At 50.8% G+C, this 23,061-nt stretch overlaps 2 protein-coding genes across 3 annotated transcripts in view; one reads left to right on the top strand and one right to left on the bottom strand.

The window, feature by feature from the left end:
* Positions 1–23,061, top strand: part of LOC146421880 (serine/threonine-protein kinase pim-1-like) — a 43,841-nt gene that overhangs the window by 19,112 nt on the left and 1,668 nt on the right. The window lies entirely within an intron of this gene.
* LOC146421881 (olfactory receptor 14A16-like) lies at positions 10,733–11,698 on the bottom strand. Its single transcript, XM_085046892.1, has one exon. The coding sequence runs from the start codon at positions 11,696–11,698 to the stop codon at positions 10,763–10,765; it is 936 nt and encodes a 311-aa protein (XP_084903018.1). The 3' UTR covers positions 10,733–10,762.

Below are 23,061 nucleotides of genomic sequence, written 5' to 3'. Positions count from 1 at the left end.
AGCAGCAGGGGCGCTGTTGAGCTCCCGGCTGGCCAGGGCAGGTGCGATGACTCCCGAGCGGCTGCAGGTGGCGCTGTGGCGCAGGGTCAGGTCCCTGTTCGGCGGCTGCAATGGCGGACAGGCTGAGAAACACACAGGGCAGCGGAAAACAGCTCAGGGCAGCGAGGGAACAGGGCAGCAGGAGCGGGCGCCCTCTCTCTCTCTCCGGCCAGCGAGAATCTCCGCAGTCACAGCAGACGCCACGGTCTCGTGCAGCAGAGGGCGGGGGCTGGCAGCAGAGGCAGCCGGACTCTCTCCCGGCAGCAGCCACGAGGGAACGCAGCCCGGGGGGGGGGGGGGGGGTGGAAAACGCGCCCTTCCCCGTGAGGAGAAAAAGCCGAATCAAAGCTCACCCAGCCAGGAGAGAAGAGAAACAGGGCACAGCTGGACCCTCCTCCGGTAGCAGCTGGAAAGCCAAGAGCCAGCAGCCTCTACCCTCAGTGTCCGAACCACGAGAGAGCGTTCCCCCGGCAGGCTCTCCCTTACCTTGCCCTGCCCAAAACCTAGCCTTTGTCTTTTACAAAAGGCTTGATCGCTCCGAACATCAGACCATTTGTTGCCTGGCAACAGGAATGGGAAGAAATTCTCAACCCCCGACATCTTCAAAACATTTTTCAGGTATACATGACATGTACAAGATGCAGGGTGTAGTGTGTTGATGCTGGCTGGATACCAGGCACTCATCAAAGCCTCTCTCTCACTCCCCTCTGCAGCTGCACAGGGGAGAGGAAATAGAATGAGGGGTTCATGAGTTGAGATAAGGACAGGGAGAGATCCCTCATCAAATATGGTCATGGGAAAAACAGGCTCCAATTAGAGATATTAGTTGAATTATTGCTGACAAAATCAGAGCAGGAAAAGTGAAATAAAACCTTAAAAGTGCTTTCCCCCCACCTCTCCCTCCTGCCCAGCTTTATCTCCTCCCCCAGCAGAGCAGGGAGACAGGAATGGTCAGTGATGGTCAGTTCATCATCTGAGATTTCTCCCACTGCTCAGGGAGAGGAGTTGTTCCCCTGCTGCACTGTGGGGTTCCTCCCACGGGAGACTTCTCCAGGAACTTCTCCAATGTGAGTTCATCTCACCAGCAGCAGCTCCCTGTGAACTGCTGCAATGTGAGTCCATGCCACGGGCAACAGTCCCCCAAAGCTGCTGCAGCGTGGGTCACTCTCCTACGGGGTCAATCCTTCAAGGACAGGCTGCTCCAGCTGGGCAGCAGAGCCCCTCTCTGCAGGGGTCACAGCCTCCTCCCAGGCATCCCCCTGCTCCGGCCTGGGCTCCTCCTCCATGGGCTGCAGGTGGATCTCTGCATCCCCATGGATCTCCAGGGGCTGTGGTTGGATGTCTGCATCCCCATGGATCTCCAGGAGCTGCAGGAGCACTGCTGCTTCACCATGGTCTTCACCAAGGGCTGCAGAGGAATCCCAGTTCCAGTGCCTGGAGCAGCTCCTCCCCCTCCTCCTTCACTGACCTTGGTGTCTGCAGAGCTGTTCTCCTCACATGTTCTCACTCCTCTCTTCTCTGGTTGCAATTACAACTGTGCAACAACTTCTTGGTTCTTTCTTTCTCCTTAAATCTGTTACCACAGAGGCATTACCACCATTTGTAATTGGCCCAGCCTTGGCCAGTGGCATGTCCGTCTTTGGAGCCACCAGGGACTGGCTCTGCCCAACATGGTGGAAGCTCCCAGCAGCTTCTCACAGAAGCCACCTCTGTGGCCCCCCTGCCACCAAAAACCAGGCCATGGTACCAAGGGGCTGTTGTGACACTGGGGGCTGCATGGATCCAAAGGGCAAGAGTGACATTGCACAGCCTCATGGAACCAAGGAGACCACTGTGACCCTATGGCGCCTCATGGAATCATGGAGACCTTTGTGACACTGCAGGGCTTCATGGAATGAAGGGGCAGTGGTGACACTGTGGGGCCCATGGAACAAAGAGGCAGCTGTGACACTGCAGGGCTTTGGTGAACCAAGGGGTTGATGCTACACTGTGTGGTTACATGGCACTGAGAAGACCATTGTGACACTACAGATTCTAATGGAATTTTTGGAAATTGTACAACTTTAAATTTTTTTTTATGTCACTTCAGTCAGGGGTTTGTTTGCCTTTACCCAGGGGGAGAGGAATTGAAGTTTCTCTTGAAAAAACGCTGTTCACCAAAGTTGGGTAAGGCCTGATGAGTTTGAGACCTACAGACTAGGAGTAGCCAGAAGATACACAGGAGGTAAACAAACATTAATGAACATCACCCCTCAGGGCAGTTAGAGACACCTGCTCTGGGAAAAGATTGGTAAGAGATCAAAGAATGAGCACCTAATTAACATCAAAAGCAAAGGGGTCAATAACCAATAGGAGATCAAACACTATGAATTGTGTAATTTAAGACCAATGAACCTGAATTTCTTTGGGTTTTTTCTGTATAAACTGTCCCATCCCTGTTCCCTCAGGAACACTTGTCCACCCCAAGCCCATTGGTTGGGGGGTCTTGCAGACACACCTCATGCAGGGCAAGCACTGTGACAAGGACAGTAGAACAGAACAACACTTACTCTTATCAAGGACAGTGGAACAAAACAGCTCTGGAGAAATAGATAAAGGATTTAACTGAAGCAAACAGAAGTCACACAAAACACAAGCAGGATGACAGCTCAGCTCTGCAAGGCTGACAAAGCAGAAGTTATGCAAAACAATGATATTGCACTTGCTCAGAATTGAGGGGGTTGAGGAATGGCCACCTGAAAAGGACACTAGACATTGAAGACAGACCCCAAAGAACCATATGAGGACTTCTGATAAGGGGTGCAACTATGTCAAATAAAGTCAAAGAAAGTGGGGATAGCTAATGAATATGCAATCAGTGTGTCTGAGAAAAATTCTGTTCATTCAATGCTCAGTGCACTCCAATGGAGGAAGGATTGTCCAAGTGACCAGCATGCTGTAATGAAGAATACATGCTTTCAAACACCCAAAACATTGTTAAAAGTTTCTGTCCAGTGGATTTCAGTATCAGTGGTGTCCCTGTCTCTATTATGCCCCACAGTTTCCCAATGGCTCTTTGGTTTCATGAGGCCCTGCTGTATAACAATGGACCCTTGGTTCCATTAGGTTCCATACTGTCAAAATGGCCTCCTTGGTTTTGCACTGCCATAAGGCTCTCATTGGTTCCTTGAGGCCTTGGGGTGTCACAATAGCCCCTTGGTTCCATGAACTTCCATAGTGTCACCATGGTCTCTTGGATCTGCAGTATCCCAATGGACACTTGCTTACAAGCAGCCCTGCTGTGTCACAATGGACAATTGGTTCCATGACGCTTCACTGTATAACAATGGACCCTTGGTTCCATGAGGTTCCAGAGTGTAACATGGTTGTCTTGATTCCAAGAGGTTCTACTGTGTCACATTGGACCCTTGGTTCCATGAGGTTCCATAGTGTAACCATGGTCTCCTTGGATCTGCATTGTCCACATTGGTTCCACGCAGCCCTGCTGTGTCACAATGACTCCTTGGTTCCATGAAGCCCCACTGTATAACAATGGACCCTTTGTTCCATGAGGTTCCATGGTGTCACCATGGTCTCCTTCATTGCACAAAGCCTTGCTGTGTCACAATGCACACATGGTTCCATGAGGTTCCATCATGTCTCCATGGTCTCCTTGGATCCGCATTGTCACAATGAAGAATTGGTTTCATGGGACCCCACTGTGTCACAAGAAACCCTTAGAGCCATGACATTCTGTAGAGTCACAATGGTCTCCCTGGTTCAACGAGGCCTTGGAGTGTCACAATGGCACCTTGGTTCCCTGAGCTTCCATGGTGTCCACAATGATCTCCTTGTCTTGGCAGAGTCACAGTGGACCCTTGGTTCTATAAGGTTCCTAAGTATCACTGGTCTCCTTGGTCCCATGTGGCCTCACTGTGTCACAATGGATTCCATGAGGTCCTGCTTTGTCACAATGGCCCCTTGGTTCCATAGTTTTTGGTGTGTAACAGTGGACTTCTTGGTTCTGTGAGTTACCCCGCTGTTAGCAGTGGTTTCTTTGGCTCCACAAGGCCCCACTGTGTCTCAATGCACCCTTTGTTCCATAAGGATCTGCAGTATCACAATGGTTCCTTGGTTCCTCTAGGCCCAACTGTGTCACAATGGACCCTCTATTCCATGAGGCCCTACAGAGTCACAATGGACCCTTAGTTCCATGAAGTTCCATTGTGTCACAATGGACTTTGGGTTCCAACAGCTTTCATACTGTCAGCATTGGGCTCCTCGGTTCCACAGTGTCACAATGGCCCCTTGATTCTATGAGGTTCCATTGTGTCACAACAGAAACCCTTATTCCATTAGGCCCCTGAGTTCCACACTGGTCTCTCTGATTCCATGAGGCACCACAGTGTCACAATGGACCCTTGGTTCTGTGAGGTTCCATAGTGTCACAATGGTTGCCATGGTTACATGAATTTCCTTAGTGTCACAATGGTCTCCATGGTTCCATTAGGCCCTGCTTTGTCACCATGATCCCCTTGGTTCCAAGGAGGCCCTCCTGTGTGTGAATAGATTTTTTTTCCATTAAGATCCAATATGTCACAATGGTCTCCTTGGTTCTGTGAGGCCCCACTGTGTCACAATGGACATCTGGTTCCATGAGGTTCCATAGTGTCACCATGGTCTTCTTGAATCCTCTGTGTAACAATGGACCATTGGTTCCATGTGACCTCCATGTGTCACAATGGTCATCTTGATTCCATAATTCCCCAGAATGCCACAATAGAGCCTTGTTTCTATGAGGTTCTGCACTGTCACAATTGTCTCCTTGATTCCATGAGTCCCTACTGTGTCACAATGGCCCCTTGGTTCCATGAGGCCAATCAGAGTCACAGGAGTCTCCTTGGTTCCATGAGGAAGATAAAAGTTTTGCACAAACATTGAGCAACACCTGCTTAACACACCTAGAATCATCAGTTTGTATCCAAAGAGGGGTTTCAGGGTGAGAATGGCACCAGCAGCTTCCATCTGCAACAGAGATCAAGGACAGGGACAGAGAATTCAGCTGAAACACTCAGAGAGTTCTGCTGAAAGACTCAAAGAATTCTGCTTACAGAGATCATTTCTGGTCACACTGTCCCTTGCAGAAAGGTGACATCATCAGAGGCAGCCTGCACTGAACATGTGGTTCCTGAGTGGGTTTGTTGTTTAGGAAACCTGCTCAGGCTTTTCCATTCTTTCCTCACAAACAGGAAAACTTCTGCTGGGCTGTGTGCAGGCAGAGCCCTGAGGAGAGCAGGTGGGACATGGAGCCATGGGCTGGGACAGCCTGCTGCAGAGCTGAGGGGACAAGTTTGTGATGCAGGGAACAGGGATGTGAGTGCAGGGTGGGCAATGTCAGCCATGATGAGGTTGGGGTGAGGAGCAGGTTGTCCCAACAGGGTCAGCCTGCAAGAGACTCATTGTTCTCTGTGCCCAGACCTGCTAAGGAGACATTCAGCATCAGGATCACTTGGGGTATGCTTCAGTAATCTCTTCTCTGAACTCGAAAATAAAAAAATGCTTGATTGAAAAATTTCATGAGATGCACTTTAAAATCTTCCTCCTTAACAAAACGCCAAACTGACCCCAACCAGCTGCACAAGCCCTGGAGACTTGAAGACAATGTAAGCAAGAGAAACAGCTCCTGAGGGCTTTCTGTATTTTAATGAGCCCCACAGTGGATTTGGGGCTGAGTCTGTGACCCTCAGGGACTGAGAGGAGGTTGCAGAAGCTGCTCAAGGAGTCAGAAGCAAAACTCCAAGTCCCTTGGAGCATCACTGGCCCCACTGAGGGCAGGGACTGCCAAAGGCTCCCCAGGGACTCGTGAGAGCAGATCCTTGGGGCTAAGATTGCAGGGAGCCAAAGGCTGTGAGCAGGGAACTGGAATGCTGAGAGAGCCCTGGGCTGGTTGGAGGAAGCAGAAAGGCCAAGGGCTGAGCCCAGCCCTGGGACAGCAGCGCCTGTCCCTCACGGGTGGCTCGGGGCTGTTTGTGGGGCAGTGGGATGTGAGGGGGAGGAAGGACAAATGTCATAGAACTGTGTGACACTCCAGATCCTCATGGAACCCAGGGGACATTGTCGCACAGCAGAGCCTCATGGAAACAAGATGCCATTGTGAGGCGGCTGACCTGTAACACCCCAGAACACTTAAATGCTGGGAGTAACCAAAGGTTCCTTTAGTCGAGTTTGGTGTACAGGAGAAACACCAACCAGATATTCTCAGGAGCTCAGAATGACACAAAATTTTACTGGCAAATTATAGAAAACCAAGTAACTTTGGCAAAGGATTTAATACAACACCCAGTTTAACATAAAACACTTATCACAGCACTAAGTTCATTACCTTAGCCCAGTTAACCCAGAAAGCTTTAAACCATTAAGATTCTAAGTTACTTACCAAAAAAAATTCCAGGTAAAGGGAATTAGAAGGAGAAGAAAGAAAGAGAGAGAGAAAGAAAGACAGAAGTAATGCAGAAAGACAAACATATAGCTACCAACTCCTACCAGCTTCCATGTGGGTGAGATACATTGTGGAACCAAGGAGAACATTATTGAGAGTACAGAACCTCATGGAGCCAAGGGGCCATTGTGACACGCTGGTGCCTCATGGAACCAAGGAGACCATTGTGAAACTCAGGGGCTCCATGGAACCAAGGGCCTATGGTGACACTGTGGAGCCCATAGTGTCACAGAGCAGCCATTGTGACACAGAGGGGCCATGTGGAGCCAAGGGGCCATTGTGACACTTCAGGGCTTTGTGGAACCAAGAAGTCATTGGGACATTGCAAGGCCTCATGGAAGCAAGGGGCCTTTGTGACACTACAGAACTAAGGAAAATATTGTGACAATCAGGGCCTCATGGAATCAAGGAGACCATTGTGAAACTCTGGGGCCCCATGAAACCAAGGGGACATGGAACAGGTCTGGCTGGCTTAGCCTCCTGGGGGACACCTGACAGGTCAGGCTGACCTTGGCATTTCAAGGGCTGCTGCTCATCTGCCCCTGGAGCACTGGGGCTCTGTGCTTTCCTTCCTGTGGGAAAGAACTGTCCTTCTCCTCCAGGTGCCCATGGCCAAAATTGGGATTCCTCCTCTGAATTTCCTTGTCTGCAAGGACTGTTCACACATGAAATCTGCCAGGACAGACTGATCTGGCTGGCTTGGCCTCCTGGGGACACCTCTCATCTGCCTTTGAAACACTGGGACCATGTGCTTTTCTTTCCTATGGGAAAAGTCCTTTCACGTCTGGATGTCCATGGCAAAACTGGGAATCTGTCTCCAAAATTCTGTATATCCAAGGATTGCCCTCAGACAAAAAGTGCCAGGAGAGATAGGTCTGGCTGCCTTGGTGTTCTGCCAGTTGACAGGGGCAATTTAAAGAACACAAACACCAATGGAAAGAATGCCCTTATTTTACTATGAATATTGAGGCAACACAGAAGTAAAATTATACATTCAATAAACCTACCTGCTTGGCTTTAGCAACAAGCAAAAATTAGCAAGGCAATGCACCTAATCATTACTATACAAGAGAAAATGTAATGATTGAGAAACATACATCGCTAATTGCCTAAATACTTTACAATCATCCAGAGTCCACAGTCCCTGGGGAGCCCTGTTTTGCTTCCAAGCCAGCCAGGGCAAGGGCTTGGCCAGAGCCCAGGCCCTGGCTATCGGGGTGTTCTCAAACACACCTCTATTCATGTCAGTTGGGAAAATTTCTTAAAATTATATATTTCATGCAGGTAAAGACACAAGGCTGTGCGGAAGTTTCTAAAGCAGCCACTTTGGTGTTAAAGAGCATAAGTGTCTCAGTCATCTATTTTTAGCTAAATAACACTGATGGTGTCAGTCCCATAGTGCTCAGGGTTCATCTTGCAAGTCAGCTCTGGCTGAGTTCTGCGGCTCAGGCTGAGCACATCAGGGAGTTGGTAGATGAGCTCACCAAGCTGCTCTCCATCATTTCTCATCAGTCCTGCCTCACCGGGGAGCTCCCAGAGGACTGGAGGTGCCAATGTGACCTTATCCATAAGAAGGGCTGGAAGGAGGATCTGGGGAACTCCAGGCCTGTCAGCCTGACCTCAGTGCCTGGCAAGGTAATGGAACAGATCACCTTGAGTGCCATGAAAGAGCACCTACAGGATGGCTGAGGGATCAGACCAGCCAGGGTGGGTTTAGGAGGGGCAGATCCTGCCTGATCAACCTGATCTCCTTTTATGACCAGGTGACCCACCTGGTGGATTTAGGGAAGTGTGTCTACCTGGACTTCAGCAAAGACTTTGAGACTGTCTTCCACATCACTCCCTGGAAAAGTTGCAGCCCACAGCCTAGACAGGTTCACCCTTGCCTGGGTTAAGAACTGGCTGGATGGCTGGGCACAGAGAGTGGTGGTTAATAGGGCTATATCCAGTATGTATAAAGTCACCAGTGACATCCCCCAGGGACCAGTGTTTGGCCCAGTCTTGTTTCACATCTTCATTGATGATCTGGATGAAGGGATTGAGTCCACCATGAGCAAATTTGCAGATGACACCAAGCTGGGTGTGAGTGTGGATCTGCTGGAGGGCAGGAGGGCTCTGCAGAGGGACCTGGACAGGCTGGATCCAGGGGCCAAATCCAACAATGGGAGCTTTAACAAGACCAAGTGCCAGGTCCTGCACTTTGGCCACAACAACCCCTGCAGTGCTACAGGCTGGGGACAGAGTGGCTGGACAGCAGCCAGGCAGAAAGGGACCTGGGGGCACTGATGGGCAGCAGGCTGGACATGAGCCAGCAGTGTGCCCAGGTGGCCAAGGAGGCCACTGGCAGCTGGCCTGGATCAGGAATGGTGTGGCCAGGAGGAGCAGGGCAGTGATTCTTCCCCTGTACTCGGCACTTGTGAGGCCTCACCTCGAGTGCTGTGTACAGTTCTGGGCCCCCAGTTTAGGAAGGACATTGAGGGGCTGGAGTGTGTCCAGAGAAGGGCAACAAGGCTGGGGAAGGGTCTGGAACACAAGTGCTGTGAGGAGTGGCTGAGTTTGGAGCTGGGGTTGTTTATCCTGGAGAAGAGGAGGCTCAGGGCAGACAAGGTGGTGTTAGGTCACAGGTTGGACTTGATGATCACAAAGGTCTTTTCCAGACTGGTTGATCCTGTGATTCTCTGAAAGCACCCTTGAAGCAGCTGCAGGATGAGCCCTGGGCCTCCTCTTCAGAAGGTCCAGCAGCCCATGGCCCTCAGCTTCTCCCCACAGGCCCCAAAGCCCATCCTGTCAGTGCTGCAGAGCCTCTCCAGCTCCTCCTCACTGCCCCACAACAGGGAGCCTCACAGCCACACACAGCAGTCCAGATGTGCCCCCTGGCCTGTGCTGCCTCTGGCAAGGGAACAGCACGAGGCACTGCAGGACCCTGCAGACAATTCATGAAGCACTTGTAGGATGATCCTGCTCACCAAGGGATGTTCCCATGCTGCCAAGTCAGGAACTGAAATGGGGAGTGGGGCCAGAGAGGAAAGGGCAAACAGGGATGGGCTGTTTGCAGGGGAGGGCACAGGGATGGGCAAGAGGAAGAAATGTGGAGCAGGAAAGAGGAAAGAAAGCAAAGGTGAAGCAAAGGAAATGCTCAGGGCTGTTTGGGGGTGGCTGCCAGGCAGCCCTGGCTCTGAGCAACAACATCTGCAGTGGGACAGGAAACTCACAGCTCATGTCAACAAACTTTCTGGCTGACTTCAGAGGTCACAACAAACCTGAGTGGTTTCCCTCCCATCCCCAGCCCTTGCTGGCCCCCAGGGCTGATGGTGTTTGTGCTCACTCACGTTCATCTCCCCACACCAACCGCATGGGGTGCTCACGCCTGCTGTGTGCAATGCAAACAGGGCTCCTGAGCCAGTGCTGCCGTGTCTCTGCCTGGAAGGATCAAGCAGCTCTGGGAGCTGGGGGAGAGGCCAGGGCTGCCAAGGGGGGATGTTGTTGGCAGCTCCATGAGGACGCTCTGGGACGCTGCCCTGGGCTGTCCAGCGCAGTGGGGATGGATCAGCCCCTGCTCTGCTGCTCCTTCCCGGCTCCCCCAGGCACCTTGCAGAGCCCCAGCCATGCTGTTTGCCCCCAGCCTGCCCACGGCCACCCTGCAGCTGCTCACGGGGGTTTTCTCTGCTCAGCATTGGCCTGGGCGTGTTCTGGAGAGAGCCTGGGCAAGGAGCCTCGAGCCCCCAGGCCCTGCCCTGAGGCGTCAGCTGTGCCCCAGCAGTGCCCATGGCCTGTCCCTGCTGCAGCCCCGGCACTGCCACCCCCAGCACTGGCAGCGACCCCGAGAGCACTCAGGCCCTACAGCAACACGAGGGGCAGCAGGGCAGCGGGGCAGTGGCACGGGAGCACTGGCAACACCAAGTGCTGCTGCTCCTTGGCACAGCTGCTGTGCCACCCCTGATCTGCCCCAGCTCTGCACACAGACATTGCTGCTGCAGCTCCACAGAAGGGAACAAAAGGGGATCTCTGGTGAAAACTTGGCTGGGAGATCCTTTAGTTTGTTTAAAGCCATTGAGAGCACAGCTCCTCATTGACACAGTGTGTGGAGACCACAGAGGTGGATACAAACAAAATGAGAAATGGCACAATGACTTTTATTTGTGGACATTATAAAACTAAAACAAAGGAAAAAAAAACCCACAACCAAACCAACAAGAACTATCAATGACTCATATAACAAGTGATTTGCAGAAATTGGCAACTAGTTTAATGTTTCTGAAATTGTCCATTCATCAGTCTCCACACTGCAGCCTTGAGCTCCTGGTTCCTCAGGCTGTAGATGAGAGGGTTCAGTACTGGAGGCACCACTGAGTACAGAACTGACACTGCCAGATCCAGGGATGGGGAGGAGATGGATGAAGGCTTCAGGTAGGCAAAAAATCCACTGCTGACAAACAGGGAAACTACAGCCAGGTGAGGGAGGCACATGGAAAAGGCTTTGTGCCGTCCCTGCTCAGAGGGGATCCTCAGCACAGCCCTGAAGATCTGCACATAGGAGAACACAATGAACACAAAACATCCAAATACTAAACAGACACTAACCACAATAAGCCGAAGTTCCCTGAGGTAGTTGGAGTGTGAGCAGGAGAGCTTGATGACCTGGGGGATTTCACAGAAGAACTGGCCCAGGGCATTGCCATGGCACAGTGGCAGGGAAAATATACTGGCTGTGTGCAGCAGAGCAGTGAGAAAGGCACTGGCCCAGGCAGCTGCTGCCATGTGGGCACAAGCTCTGCTGCCCAGGAGGGTCCCATAGTGCAGGGGTTTGCAGATGGACACATAGCGGTCATAGCTCATGATGGTGAGGAGGGCAAACTGTGCTGACATGAAGAAAACAAAGAAAAAGAGCTGTGCAGCACATCCTGAGTAGGAGATGTCCCTGGTGTCCCAGAGGGAATTGTGCATGGCTTTGGGGACAGTGGTGCAGATGGAGCCCAGGTCAGTGAGGGCCAGGTTGAGCAGGAAGAAGAACATGGGGGTGTGCAGGCGGTGGTTCCAGGCTACGGCACTGATGATGAGGCTGTTGGCCAGGAGGGCAGCCAGGGAGATGCCCAGGAAGAGGCAGAAGTGCAGGAGCTGCAGCTGCCATGTGTCTGCAAATGGCAGGAGGAGGAAATGGCTGATGGAGCTGCTGTTGGACATTTTGAGCCTCTGGCCATGGGGACCTGTTCATGGAGGAGAAAATGACTATTCAGGGTAGAGTTTCCTGAGCAGTGTTCAATGTCCTTTTCACCCAGCCCAGCCACTCTGACTCTGTGTCACCCAATTTCCCTTTTCTCAGAGCTCTTCCTCCAGCCCCATGCCTGGAGCTCTGCTGGGATCTGGCCCTGTTGCTGTGACAAGCAGTGGCTCTGCCCATGGACACCGAGGAGTCAGCTCTGCTCTGCAGCAGTGGGGACATGGCAATGGGGGACAGGGACCAGTCCTGGGTTGGACTTTGTCAGACCAAACTGCCCCTAAGGCAGAGGAGCTTGGCAGCATCTCCTGTCCCAGGGCTAAGGAACAGTGACAGCCAAAGGCAATTTGAGAGGATTTCCTGCTGTGCTCAGGGAGAACAGAGAGAACTGTGCAAGGCAAGAGGATTGGCTGTAACTCAGTGGAGGGTGAGGGGAGCTGCTCTGGTGCTCCATCTGTTCCCAGCTGCCCTTTCTGAGATCAAGGGCAGTCACTGTGTTCCCCTGAAAATCACCCTGACACAGCTGAGAGCAGAGGGACTCACAGCAGAGCCAAATGGCTCAGCCTTTCTCAGAGTCTCAGCCCCACTGCTGTCCAAGGACACTCCTGTCCCCCAGTGTCCCCTGGAAGGCAGCTCACAGCTTGGATGGACACCCCGAGGACACAGCAAGGGTCCTGGCCATGGAACTGCTTGAGGAGAATCATTTCATTGCCAGCCTGCCAGCCTGCCCTGCCCAGAGCTGCCCAGGGCAGAGGGAGCTGGGACACCTCATTGCTGTGCTCACCCTGCACAGGAGGAGCCCCAAGGGCTGCGCCTGACCCTGCAGCTGCAACTGCCATTGCCAGAGAGCCTGTCAGCAATGCCAGGAGCAGCTGAGCAAGGCAAGGAGAGAGACAGCCGAGCCCTGAGGAAAAGCCTTTCCCTGCCCAGCCCTGCACAGCCCCTCCCAGGAAGCAGCAGCAGTGCAGGACAGTCGCCCTCAGGCCCTGGTCAGCAGGGAATGGGCAATGGCAGGAGAGATGCCCTTCATCTCTGGTGCTGCTCTGCCGGCCCAGGAGGGGACTGAGGGCCCCGAGCCCCCGGGCTGAGGGCTGTGCTGGCTGCCAGGAGACACAAGAGCTCTGCTGCTCAGGGCAGCTGGCAGATCCCCTGCCCTGGCAAAGAGCCCTCAGGGCTGCAGGAGCTGCTCTGCAGGACAGCCCTGGGCACCCCTGGCTGCACCCCCACCTTCCCAGCCTGTAGCTATCCCTGGCAGCAGGAGCTGTCCTGCCCTGTCCCTCTGACGGTGCCCAGGGCAGCCCCGCTCTGCAGCACATCCTCCCCCAAACCAGAAACACCAGCAGAGCCATCCTTACAGTCATATCAGTGCTGTCACGTTTCAGCTTTAGGAGATCCCTGCAGCCAGAGACTTACTGTGTCAGAAGCTGGGAGGATTTCTCCATTAAAAAGTTGAGAATTGTTCTTTCGGTTGCTGTAAGCCTCTGTCTGCTTCACTCCTCTCAGGTACCTGCAGGCAGCACCCTCAGCCCTGCTGGGCTGGGAGAGAAACTGCTCATCAGGAGAAATGTCTTTTTGAAGCTCTTCTTGGTTGCCAGGAGTTCCCTCTGTGCCAGGAGCCCAGCCCAGCTCAGCAGCACAGCAACAGCACAAGGACTGTAATGACCCTCTTGGGGCTTTGGTTCTGAGGCCCTGGACATCAGTCCCTTGGAGTGAGTTGCAGAAACCTCTCACGAATTCAGTTAGAATCAAATGTGAATTTTTCTTGAAGTTTTAATGGGTCCCAGTGAGGGACATGACTGAGAAAGTGTCCCCAGGTTCCAGTTAGAGGAAGAAATTGGAGGCAGTGATGACAGGGTGGGACAAACAGAAGCCAATTCTTGGTGTCCTGGGTGTAGCAGCTTCTGTACCACCAAGAGCTGTGAGGAGACACCTTGTCCTGAGGCACTGAGGCCTCCTGGCACAGCCCCAGCAAGGCTGGGCACTGTCACCCCCTTGTCCTGCCCTCAGCATCATCCCTCACATCCCAGTGGCCTCAGGGATCTGCTGGAAGGAGTCCCTGGGGAGCCTTGGGCAGGAATGGCCCTGGGGGCTCCTTCATGCTCCCAGGGACTGCAGGTTTGTCAAAGAACTTTGGGTTTTGCTTTTCCCTTGGAGTCTCTGAGAGCTTTGTGTAATCATGGCCTCCAATTATCTGCTGTAACTAATGAGTCCCTTGAGATTCTGTCAGTAACAACACTCAGTGGGGCTCATTAATGCTTCAAGGTACTCAGGGTTTGTTAAAGTCTTTCTTTTTCACACTGAGTCTCTGAGAGGTTTGTGCAATCCTGGCCTCCAATTATCTGCTTTAATTAGTCCCTTGAGAGCCCTTGTTAGTGATGACACTCAGTGGCCTCATTAATGTCTCGAGTACTTAATTTTTTTAAGGTATTTTCCTTTTTCTTTTGACACTGATTCTCTGAGACGTTTTTGTGCAATCATGGCCTCCAATTCTCTCCTCCAAGGAGTCCAGGAGGTACCTGTGTTGGGGATGGACCTCAGTGGGAACCATTATTGCTTGGAGACACTTTGGGTTTTTCTTCTGACTTTGACTCCTGGAAAGGTTTGTGCAATCTCCTCTCAGGTTTGCCCTGAGGTTCAAGGGCTCAGCACCAAATGCACCACAGGGCTCATTAGGATCAAGCAAGTCCTGACAAACCATGGCTCTGCCTTGATTTCCCTCTGGTCTAGTGCAGTTCATTAGGAAGGTTTCCTATCATAGATATGGAGAAATATTTTTTTTAAGCAATCTAAAACTTCAAAATTTCTAAGTTTCCCCACTGAAAACAGACACTCTCCTCAAGTGTGTGCCAAGCCCAAGCTGCCGCCAAGGAGGTTCCCCTTCCCCAAGGCAGAACTCTGCAAGGAATGTTTTGGACACACAGGAAGTGTCGCTGTTGAGCAGCTAGCAGAGTAATGAAGGCACCAGTTCTCAGTGGCAAGAAGGAATGATCTTTATTGTTTTGATTTCATCATATATATAGAGTTTTCAAAAGTCACCCAGATTGGTCGGTAAGAAGCCTTCCCCTAGGCCTGATTGGCCAGGCCTGCACCGTCCAAGTCCTGGGACACTGTTCCAATAACATCCAAACTTTATCTTTATTTATAAAACACAAGAAGAATTCTCGTGGGAAAAGCCTGTGCTAGCCACAAGGAAGTTCTACAATAAACACAAATCAAGAGTTGGCTGAAGGCAGAATTAGACCAACTGCTGAAGGACAGACAAGCTTTGAACTCCTTGAAGCTCAAAGCACCAAGTGGGTGTTGGGAGGTGTGTGAGTGAGCCAAGAGTGATTGAAGGGAAATGCAGAGAGCCCTGGAAGTGCTGCAGTGCAGCCAGGCTGCTGGGAAGGGCACTGCAGCCCTGCCCTGGGCCAGGCTGAGGGTGGATTCTCATCCCAACCTGCACTGGGCATTGCAAGGGGCTGTTGCCATGGTCACTTCACTGAGCCCACGGCAGCAGCCCATTGCTCAGGGCTGGTGTCACTGCCCAGAGGCACAGGGGATCCATGGCTGGGGTTTGTGCCATGGCCACCTGCCCTGTGCCGCGCTGGCTGGGCAGGCGCCGCGGAACCAGCAGCAAAGCCCAGTGCCAGGGCCAAAGGCCAGGTCAGCCTGACAGAAAGGTCAGTGCTGGGGACTGTTTCCATGGCAACCAGCACTGGGATGTGACACCTGGGTCACCTGTCATGGCAGTTGCCATGGAAACCCCTTGGAGGGACTGATGGCAGGGACACTTGCACTGAGACACTGCTGGGCTCGGGTGCCATGGCAACCACCATAGGGCATCATTGTACAGAGGTTGCCATGGCAACCACCATAGGGCATCACTGGTACAGGGGTTGCCATGGCAACCAGCACAAAGCCCTGTTCTACTCTCCAATGCAAGGACAACCTTCAGGAGACACTTTGCTGAGGTTGGGTTCATGGGACCTGCTGTGATGGGGATTGTCACTGTCACCTGCACTCAGGGCTGTGATGGGCTGTGTTGCCATGGACATGAGCACTGAGCCCTGTGCCAGAGCTGGCTGCCATGGCAACCATCCCAATGTCCCCTGGCCAGGGTTGGGGCATGGAAAGGAATCCCTGGAGCTGTGGTGATGCTGGATGGCCATGGGGTGCTGGTTTGGGTGGGGCAGAGGGAATTTCCTTCCCAGGGCTCTCTCTGGGGCTGTTTGGGGCTGTGCTGAGCACAGGGTTGATCACACAGAGATGGTTTTGTTCTTGCTGAGCTTGCACAGAGCCAAGGCCTTTCCTGCCCCTCGTCCAGCCATGCTGGGGAGGGGCTGGGGGTCCATGGGGGTTGGGAGGAGACACAGGCAGGACAGGTGACCCAACTGACCCCGGGGACATCCCAGACCATAGGACATCACACTCAGTGTATAAAGTGGGGGAACAAGGAGGAAGGGGGAGCATTTGGAGTGATGGGCTTTTTTTTCCAGGTAACACTGAGGCAGGAGGGGCCCTGTTTTGATGGTGGGCAGGGTCAGCACCAAAGACACAGACACCAACTGAAGGAACAGTGTAATTTATATAAATGCAAAACTGCAGAGAATGACAAAAGGATAAGTTCAGCAATGTACAAAATCATTTGCAGAGAATAACAACAGGACAAGCTCAGCAATGCACCCAATCAGCACTACCAAAGATTGCCTGCAGTGATGAAGAAAGATCCATCACCAGTTACCCTCAGACTTTACCATCACCCAGATCCCCTCATCAGCTGGGGAAGCTGTCACAGCCAAGGACTGCAGAGCCACTGCCAACAACTGGCAATTCCTGCAGGTGCATCCACCCACAGGTGAGGCTTCCAGCCTGGCTGGGAGAGGGCCCAGCTGTGACAGTGCTGAATAAACACACTGACAGCACTGCTAGTGCAGGAACATCTGGTTTCATCCTCCTCTTGGCTTCTCCCAAAGCCTGGCCAGGGCTCAAGGAGGAACCAAGGGAGTTGACTTTGATCTACACCCCCAAACAAGGCCAGATGGGGCCTTGTCTGGTTTCTAAATACAGAAAGGTAAATCCATATTTCATCAATGAACAGATACATAGATTGTATTGTAATAAAACTTTGTTGATGAGCAGATATAACAGTTTAAAGATACATCTAGGGGTCACCTTTGGCTCAGGGCCTGTTGTTAAGGCATTAGTGCTTCAATTGGTCCTTTGACCTACAGATGAACTACAACCTTCGTAACAACTCTTTCAATAATTAAACCTTAGATTTAGGTATTAGGCATAAAGGCATCACCTCTTGCTCTTCAATTAAATGCTCTTCGAGTTCATTACTCAGAACTATAATTTGCATTCCTTCTAAAACATGCCTGATTAGTTGCTATTCTCTATGTTATTTATCAAATCTCCCTTTTTTCTTGAGACTCTGTCTCTTGTTAGTCAAGTCTCAATTCTCCATTTTCCAGCACAAAGTGTTACAACAACTCTAACATGCAATCATAACACACCAAGTGCACACACTGCAGTGATTACAGTGACTGCCACGAATGCATTTTGCAGCAGCCTCCAGTTTGGCAGACATGAAGCCAATCCCACCAAGAATTTTGTTCTTTCTGCCACTCTTCTACTGCTCTTTCTGTCGAGGTGATTCCTGATTGTTGGATTTCAAACCCATCACTGATACAAGTGCAACACTCCTGTCCTAAAACAGCACAGTTTCCTCCTTGGCCAGAAAGCAGATAATCCAAGGCCATGCAGTTCTGTAGAGCCCCATTGGTGTTTGTTGGAGCTCTCAGGATGTGCTATTTGATATTTTAAAATCATTATTTGCTACTTCTAAATGGTGGCACTGTGGCTGAGAGTGGTGTAACACTGACACTGACCAGCTCCAGCACCCCAAGTACTGTTTACATTTTGAGTAATGCTAAACCATAGAAATCCTTTCACATTTTGGCCTCTTAACTGTAACAGAGTTCAGTTTCTCCTGAAGGGAAATCTTATTGAATCCTGTAAAACTGATCATTGTATTCTTTTGTTCCAAGCACAGTTTTCTTTAACTGTCCCTTCACTGACTCCATTACAAGTCAGAGCACATTGACAGAGTTCTGCCACCCCACAGGATGTACCCTCCAAGGGAATCCCATTCCTCCCAACATTGGTTGGGAACATATCCAGCAATTAGTTACATGGAGTATTTTGGCTACTTTGATCTTTACATTTTCATACAAATTTTCATGAATAATTCCTTGGTGAAACTCCAGAGGTGTTTCTGGCAAACAAAGATTCTGGTTGACTATCAAGATACAACTTACAGAGATAAGTAGTACTTCAGTGACAAGGTTATTCAATCTTTTTCCTTAATCTCTATTGGGTTAGGAACAATAATTCCATTATCCATGGAGCTGGCTCCTTTTTAATTCCAGAATAATGCCCCAAGGTCCTTTGCTGCTCAGCTTCACCACAGTGTCTGTGGGTAACAAGGCTTGGTGGGTCCTTTCCCCTTTGGCTGGAGAGCTGCCAGGTCCCAGTCCTTGAGGTGCTCCAGGCTCCTGGCTGAATTCGAGTGGAAGTCACTCAGTGTCACATCAGTCCTCACATGGAGCCCTGTGGATCAGAGCATTTTCCAAAGGGAACGTTGGGGCAAACAGGGAGATTTGGTCTGGCAGGATCTGTAAAACAATATTCTATAATATCTGCTTGTTCTTCCATTGAACACTTGGCTGCAGGGACAGATTCCCATTGTTCCTGCCCAGGTTTCAGGATTAAAAGTGGTGTCTTTCCCCAGCTGGCTCAGGAGGGCCATTTGGCCTCTGGACCCACACTGGGGCTCCATTATTAGGACTGCTGGAGCCAAACCTTTTATCTCCACAAACACTGGTGATTTGAGGGGGATCTCCTTTTTTCACAACTGTTTTTAAAACTGCAATATCAGTATTTGTCCTACCCTGTCATGAGGTTGCATAATCAAATCTTGCTCACTATTGTTTAAAAGAATTTAATTTCTCCTTGATAATCTGCATCAATTCTTCCTCCCATGACATGAACACTTTGCAAGGCCAAGCTCCAGTGAGCAGTTATCAAACCAAAGTGTTCTGGAGGAATCTGAATTCCTATTCTGGTATTGATAACTCTCATTTGCTTCTGATTTATCCTCACTAATTCTAATGCATAAAGGTTCAGCCCTGCAGCTTCTGGGGTGGACCTGAAAAGGATTCTTCATCTAGACAAGTTCTCATCCCCTAATTTTTCATCTGTTTTTTTTAACAACCCCTCCATCCATTCTACCAATCCTGCAGCTTGTGGATAGTCTGGTATATGAAAAACCCAGCAGCCTTAGTCACTTTATTTCTCACAGGATCAGACAAAGCATTCCACATCACAGTATCAGCAAACCATATAAAAATAGCCAATTTCATCCCATCCTTCTTTATTCCTTACACACAATCTCACCAAGTTTCCCACTCATGTTTGGGCCCTGGCCAAATACTTTTTGTAGGGTATTTAGTGTTACATCCCTGAGCAGCCAAAGGTAACAAATTAGTATTGTCAGCATTATTTCACATTAGTATTTAGTTTATATATATATACACATACATATTTTGATTATATTTTCACATATTTTTCTTTTATGTACATCTATGTATTATATTATTATATTATTTCAATGTATTATATTATTATATTATTTCATTTGCACAAAGAAATCTGAGCTCAAGATTAAAAACTCCTCTCACTCCATGTGGGAGCATTCCAAAAACAATTGTTCCTTCTGTTGGTGCTTTTTCCAATATACTGTTAACAAAATTTATCCTCATCTTCCCAAACGAGGTTCTTCTCCTTTTTCCATATGCAATTTTGGATGCATTTTAATACATCCAGTGGTTCAGCTTCTGTTAGCCAACTTCCCGATTGCTAACACAGTGCTCTGATCTCAGCCCCCTGCAGAGCCAGTGAACTATAGGGAAGGTCTTCCCAACCAGGAATTTTGGATGGGACTGATTCCTTACATTTACCTTTAAAAAGTGACATTTTGCTGTGACCTGGCCAGACTACACCAATTTTGTTTTGCCAGTGGGCAGGGTCAGCACCAAAGACACAAACACCAACTGGAGGAATCAGTGTAATTTACTGAAGGAATCTGTGTAATTTACTATAGTTCAAAGCAGCAAAGAATCACAACAGAAGCTCAGCAATTCACCCAATCAGCAAAGATTGCCTGCAGTGATGAAGAAAGATCCATCACCAGTTACCCTCAGACTTTGCCATCACCCAGATCCCCTCATCAGCTGGGGAAGCTGTCACAGCCAAGGACTGCAGAGCCACTGCCAACAACTGGCAATTCCTGCAGGTGCATCCACCCACAGGTGAGGCTTCCAGCCTGGCTGGGAGAGGGCCCAGCTGTGACAGTGCTGAATAAACACACTGACAGCACTGCTAGTGCAGGAACATCTGGTTTCATCCTCCTCTTGGCTTCTCTCAAAGCCTGGCCAGGGCTCAAGGAGGAACCAAGGGAGTTGACTTTGACCATACTCTCCAAACCAGGCCAGATGTTGGATTTCATGGCTTTGTCCAGTTTACAAATAGGGAAAGGTAAATACATGTTTCACTAATGAGCGAAATCTATCACAATGCTAATGATTGTGCATATTTCAGTAATGAGCAGATACAAAGATAACCTTTGGTTGGAAGGTTCATCTCAAGGCCACCTTTGGCTCAGGGCCTGTTGTTCAGGCCTCAGTCAGGCCTCTTGGTCAGGCCTTGGCACTGCAGGGATGTGGTTTAGTGCTGGGCTGACAGTGCTGGGTGAACGGCTGGATTGATGAGCCCAGAGATCTTTTCCAACAGAAAGGATTCTGCAATTCCAGGATTCTATCTGCTGCATTCAGCTAGGTCCACATTAGTAACATCACTTTGCTCAAAAAGTCCCCTCTTGGTCAGCACTTGAGGCCTAAGGCTTCAGCTCCTTTAGCTCCTGGTGCTAAGCTGCTCATGCTGAACAAGATAACTCAGAGAGAAGAGCAGAGCTCATCCAGTTCATTCTGGGACACTGAGAGGGGAGGGTGTGAAAACAGCAGCATTGTTTGGTGTTGCCTCCTCTCTGCCCTTCACACCTTTCAGTGCTCTAAAACAGCCAAGAGCTTTCTTCAAGAGTATAATGAAGCAGCTGTTCCTTCTGCCAGGTCTGGCTCTCTCCAGTCTCTGCACTTGACTGCTTTTGTCCCTCTTGCTGTGCCCTCTGTTCCCCCTGGGCTCGCTGGCTGCTGCCCAGGACTGTGGAACTGGCCCAGATCAAGTGCTCGAGAGCCTCATTTCTCTGCACTTGGAGCTGCCTGGGCACAGCAGCCTTTTCCATCTGCAAGCTCCATATGGACAGGGAGTGCCCAGCTCCATTCCTTGCACAACCTCCAGGAGCCCAGGGCTGCCATCTCAAGTCCCTGCTGGCACTGAGGGCTCCCAGGTGCCTCAGGCTGCTGTGACACCACTGCAAACAGGAGGGAGGAGTGGCAGGGGCTGTGCTCAAAGTCAGCTCCATTTCCTGCTGCTGCTGCTGTGGGGTCATTTGTCCAGCCCTGCCCAGACTCAGGGATCAGCTCCAGGCCCTGCTGCTGCTCCCTCGGGATCAGCCACAATGTGGTTGTTGCTCTCAGTGCCAGCAGAAGCAGTGGCTGAAGCAGCAGGTGCTGACAGTGCCCCAAGCCCCGGGGCCAGAGGGGTCCCTTGGCTGTGGGGCTGGGAGGGAGCTGCCCCTTGTTCTCACTGTGCCTCACACAAAGCTGAGCCCCTCACAAGTGGGGAGCACAGCAAACAGGGAGCCTGCCAGTCTCTTCCAGCCATGTCTGCTCAGAGTTTGGCCCTTGGAGCTTCAGGTGGACACAGGCAGCTGCTTTTGGTCCCTCTGGGTGTCCCTGTGTTCAGCAGTGCTGCTCCATCAGTCTGTGCACAGCAACGGGAAAAAGCCTCAGCCCTGCAGGGGCCAGGAGCTGCCAGGCTCTGCGGGAAGGGAGCTGCTCCACATGGGAATGAGGAGGAAAGGACATTCCTCTTTTAGGACATGTTTTCTGATTTAGAAAAGAAAAATTAAAAAAAAAAGAAAAGGAAAAAGGAATCAGAAAAAAATCAAAATATTAGAAGAAACTCCAGAAGTGTAGTGAAAAATTTTCTGTAAACTTCAATTAAGAGGTAACTGATCTTTTGAATATGAGAACTCAGTTATTTACTTTGAAAATGTTCTGATGGCATGGATCCATCTTACTCAGCAGCCTGTTTTTAAATATTTTGGGGTTTGTTTCCAACATTGTTATTTTCAACTGTGGTTGAAGTATTAGGAAATTGATTGTGCCCTGCCACCTCTGTGCTGGACTGGGAATTTAAACTCTGTCAAATCTCAACTCCTTTAGAAGATGCCCTTCCTTCTCAACCTGTGAATGAGCTGTACATTCCCTCTGAAACTGTCAGTGGTTTCTTAAAGACAGAAAGTCCCACTTACAGCTTTTTGCTCTGGCTTGCAAGTGGAGAAGGGCAATTCTTCATCCATCAACTCCAGACTGCACTGCCTTAGGAACAAGGCCCACTCACCAGGTTTGGCTCACTCATGGTACTCCTACAGGAGGAAGAAAGTGCAATTGCACAGTTCCAGCCCAACAGGAATGAAGAGTGGGACAGACAAAACATCCTGTGGAGATAGAGGCATTCAGCTGGGACTGTGGAGTGTTTGGGTTCTTGCCAATTGGATGTGTCTCCCTCACTGCAATCTCTGGGCCTGCAGGAGAGTCTCACTCACCTGCACAAGCAGAAAGCTCAGTCGCTGTGCTCAGAACAGGCTCGTCTGATGCAGAGCTGTCAGAGCAATGGGAGGGCAGAGCAGGCCCAGCTGTGCCCAGGGCTGAGCCCCAGCAGAGCCCTGGCAGAGCCCAGAGCAGCCTCAGCATCTGCAGATCCCTGCTGGAAGGAGAGAAACCAGAAATCACCCATCAGCTGAAGGCTCCTGTCCCCTTGTCCCAACTGCCCACAGTGCCCAGGCCATGCTGGCTGTGCTCAGAGCTGTGCCCAAACCTCCCCATCATTGCTGCCTTTGGGAGCAGAGCAGGAGGGCAGGACATGTGCCCAGCCTCCAGCCAGCCATGGCAGATCCTCCTCCTCAGCAGCTGCCCAGAGCCAAAGAGCAGCTTGGCAGCCAACTGAAGAACTCCTTGCATCCACCCCAGCCAAGGGGGAACCTCTGGTGCCCAGCCAGGCTGTGCAATGCCCAGATCTGGGAGCATCCCCTGGCTGTGCACTCACCTGCACATTGGGTGTGGAGTGTGTCTATGCAGAAGGTGCCAGAATCAAAGTCAATCTT

Source organism: Lichenostomus cassidix, unplaced genomic scaffold (assembly GCF_008360975.1).
Source record: "Lichenostomus cassidix isolate B80296 unplaced genomic scaffold, HeHo_3.0 HiC_scaffold_46, whole genome shotgun sequence".
NCBI lineage: Eukaryota > Metazoa > Chordata > Aves > Passeriformes > Meliphagidae > Lichenostomus > Lichenostomus cassidix.
Note: the sequence above shows the minus strand (reverse complement) of the source record. Positions and strands in the feature narration are given on the sequence as shown.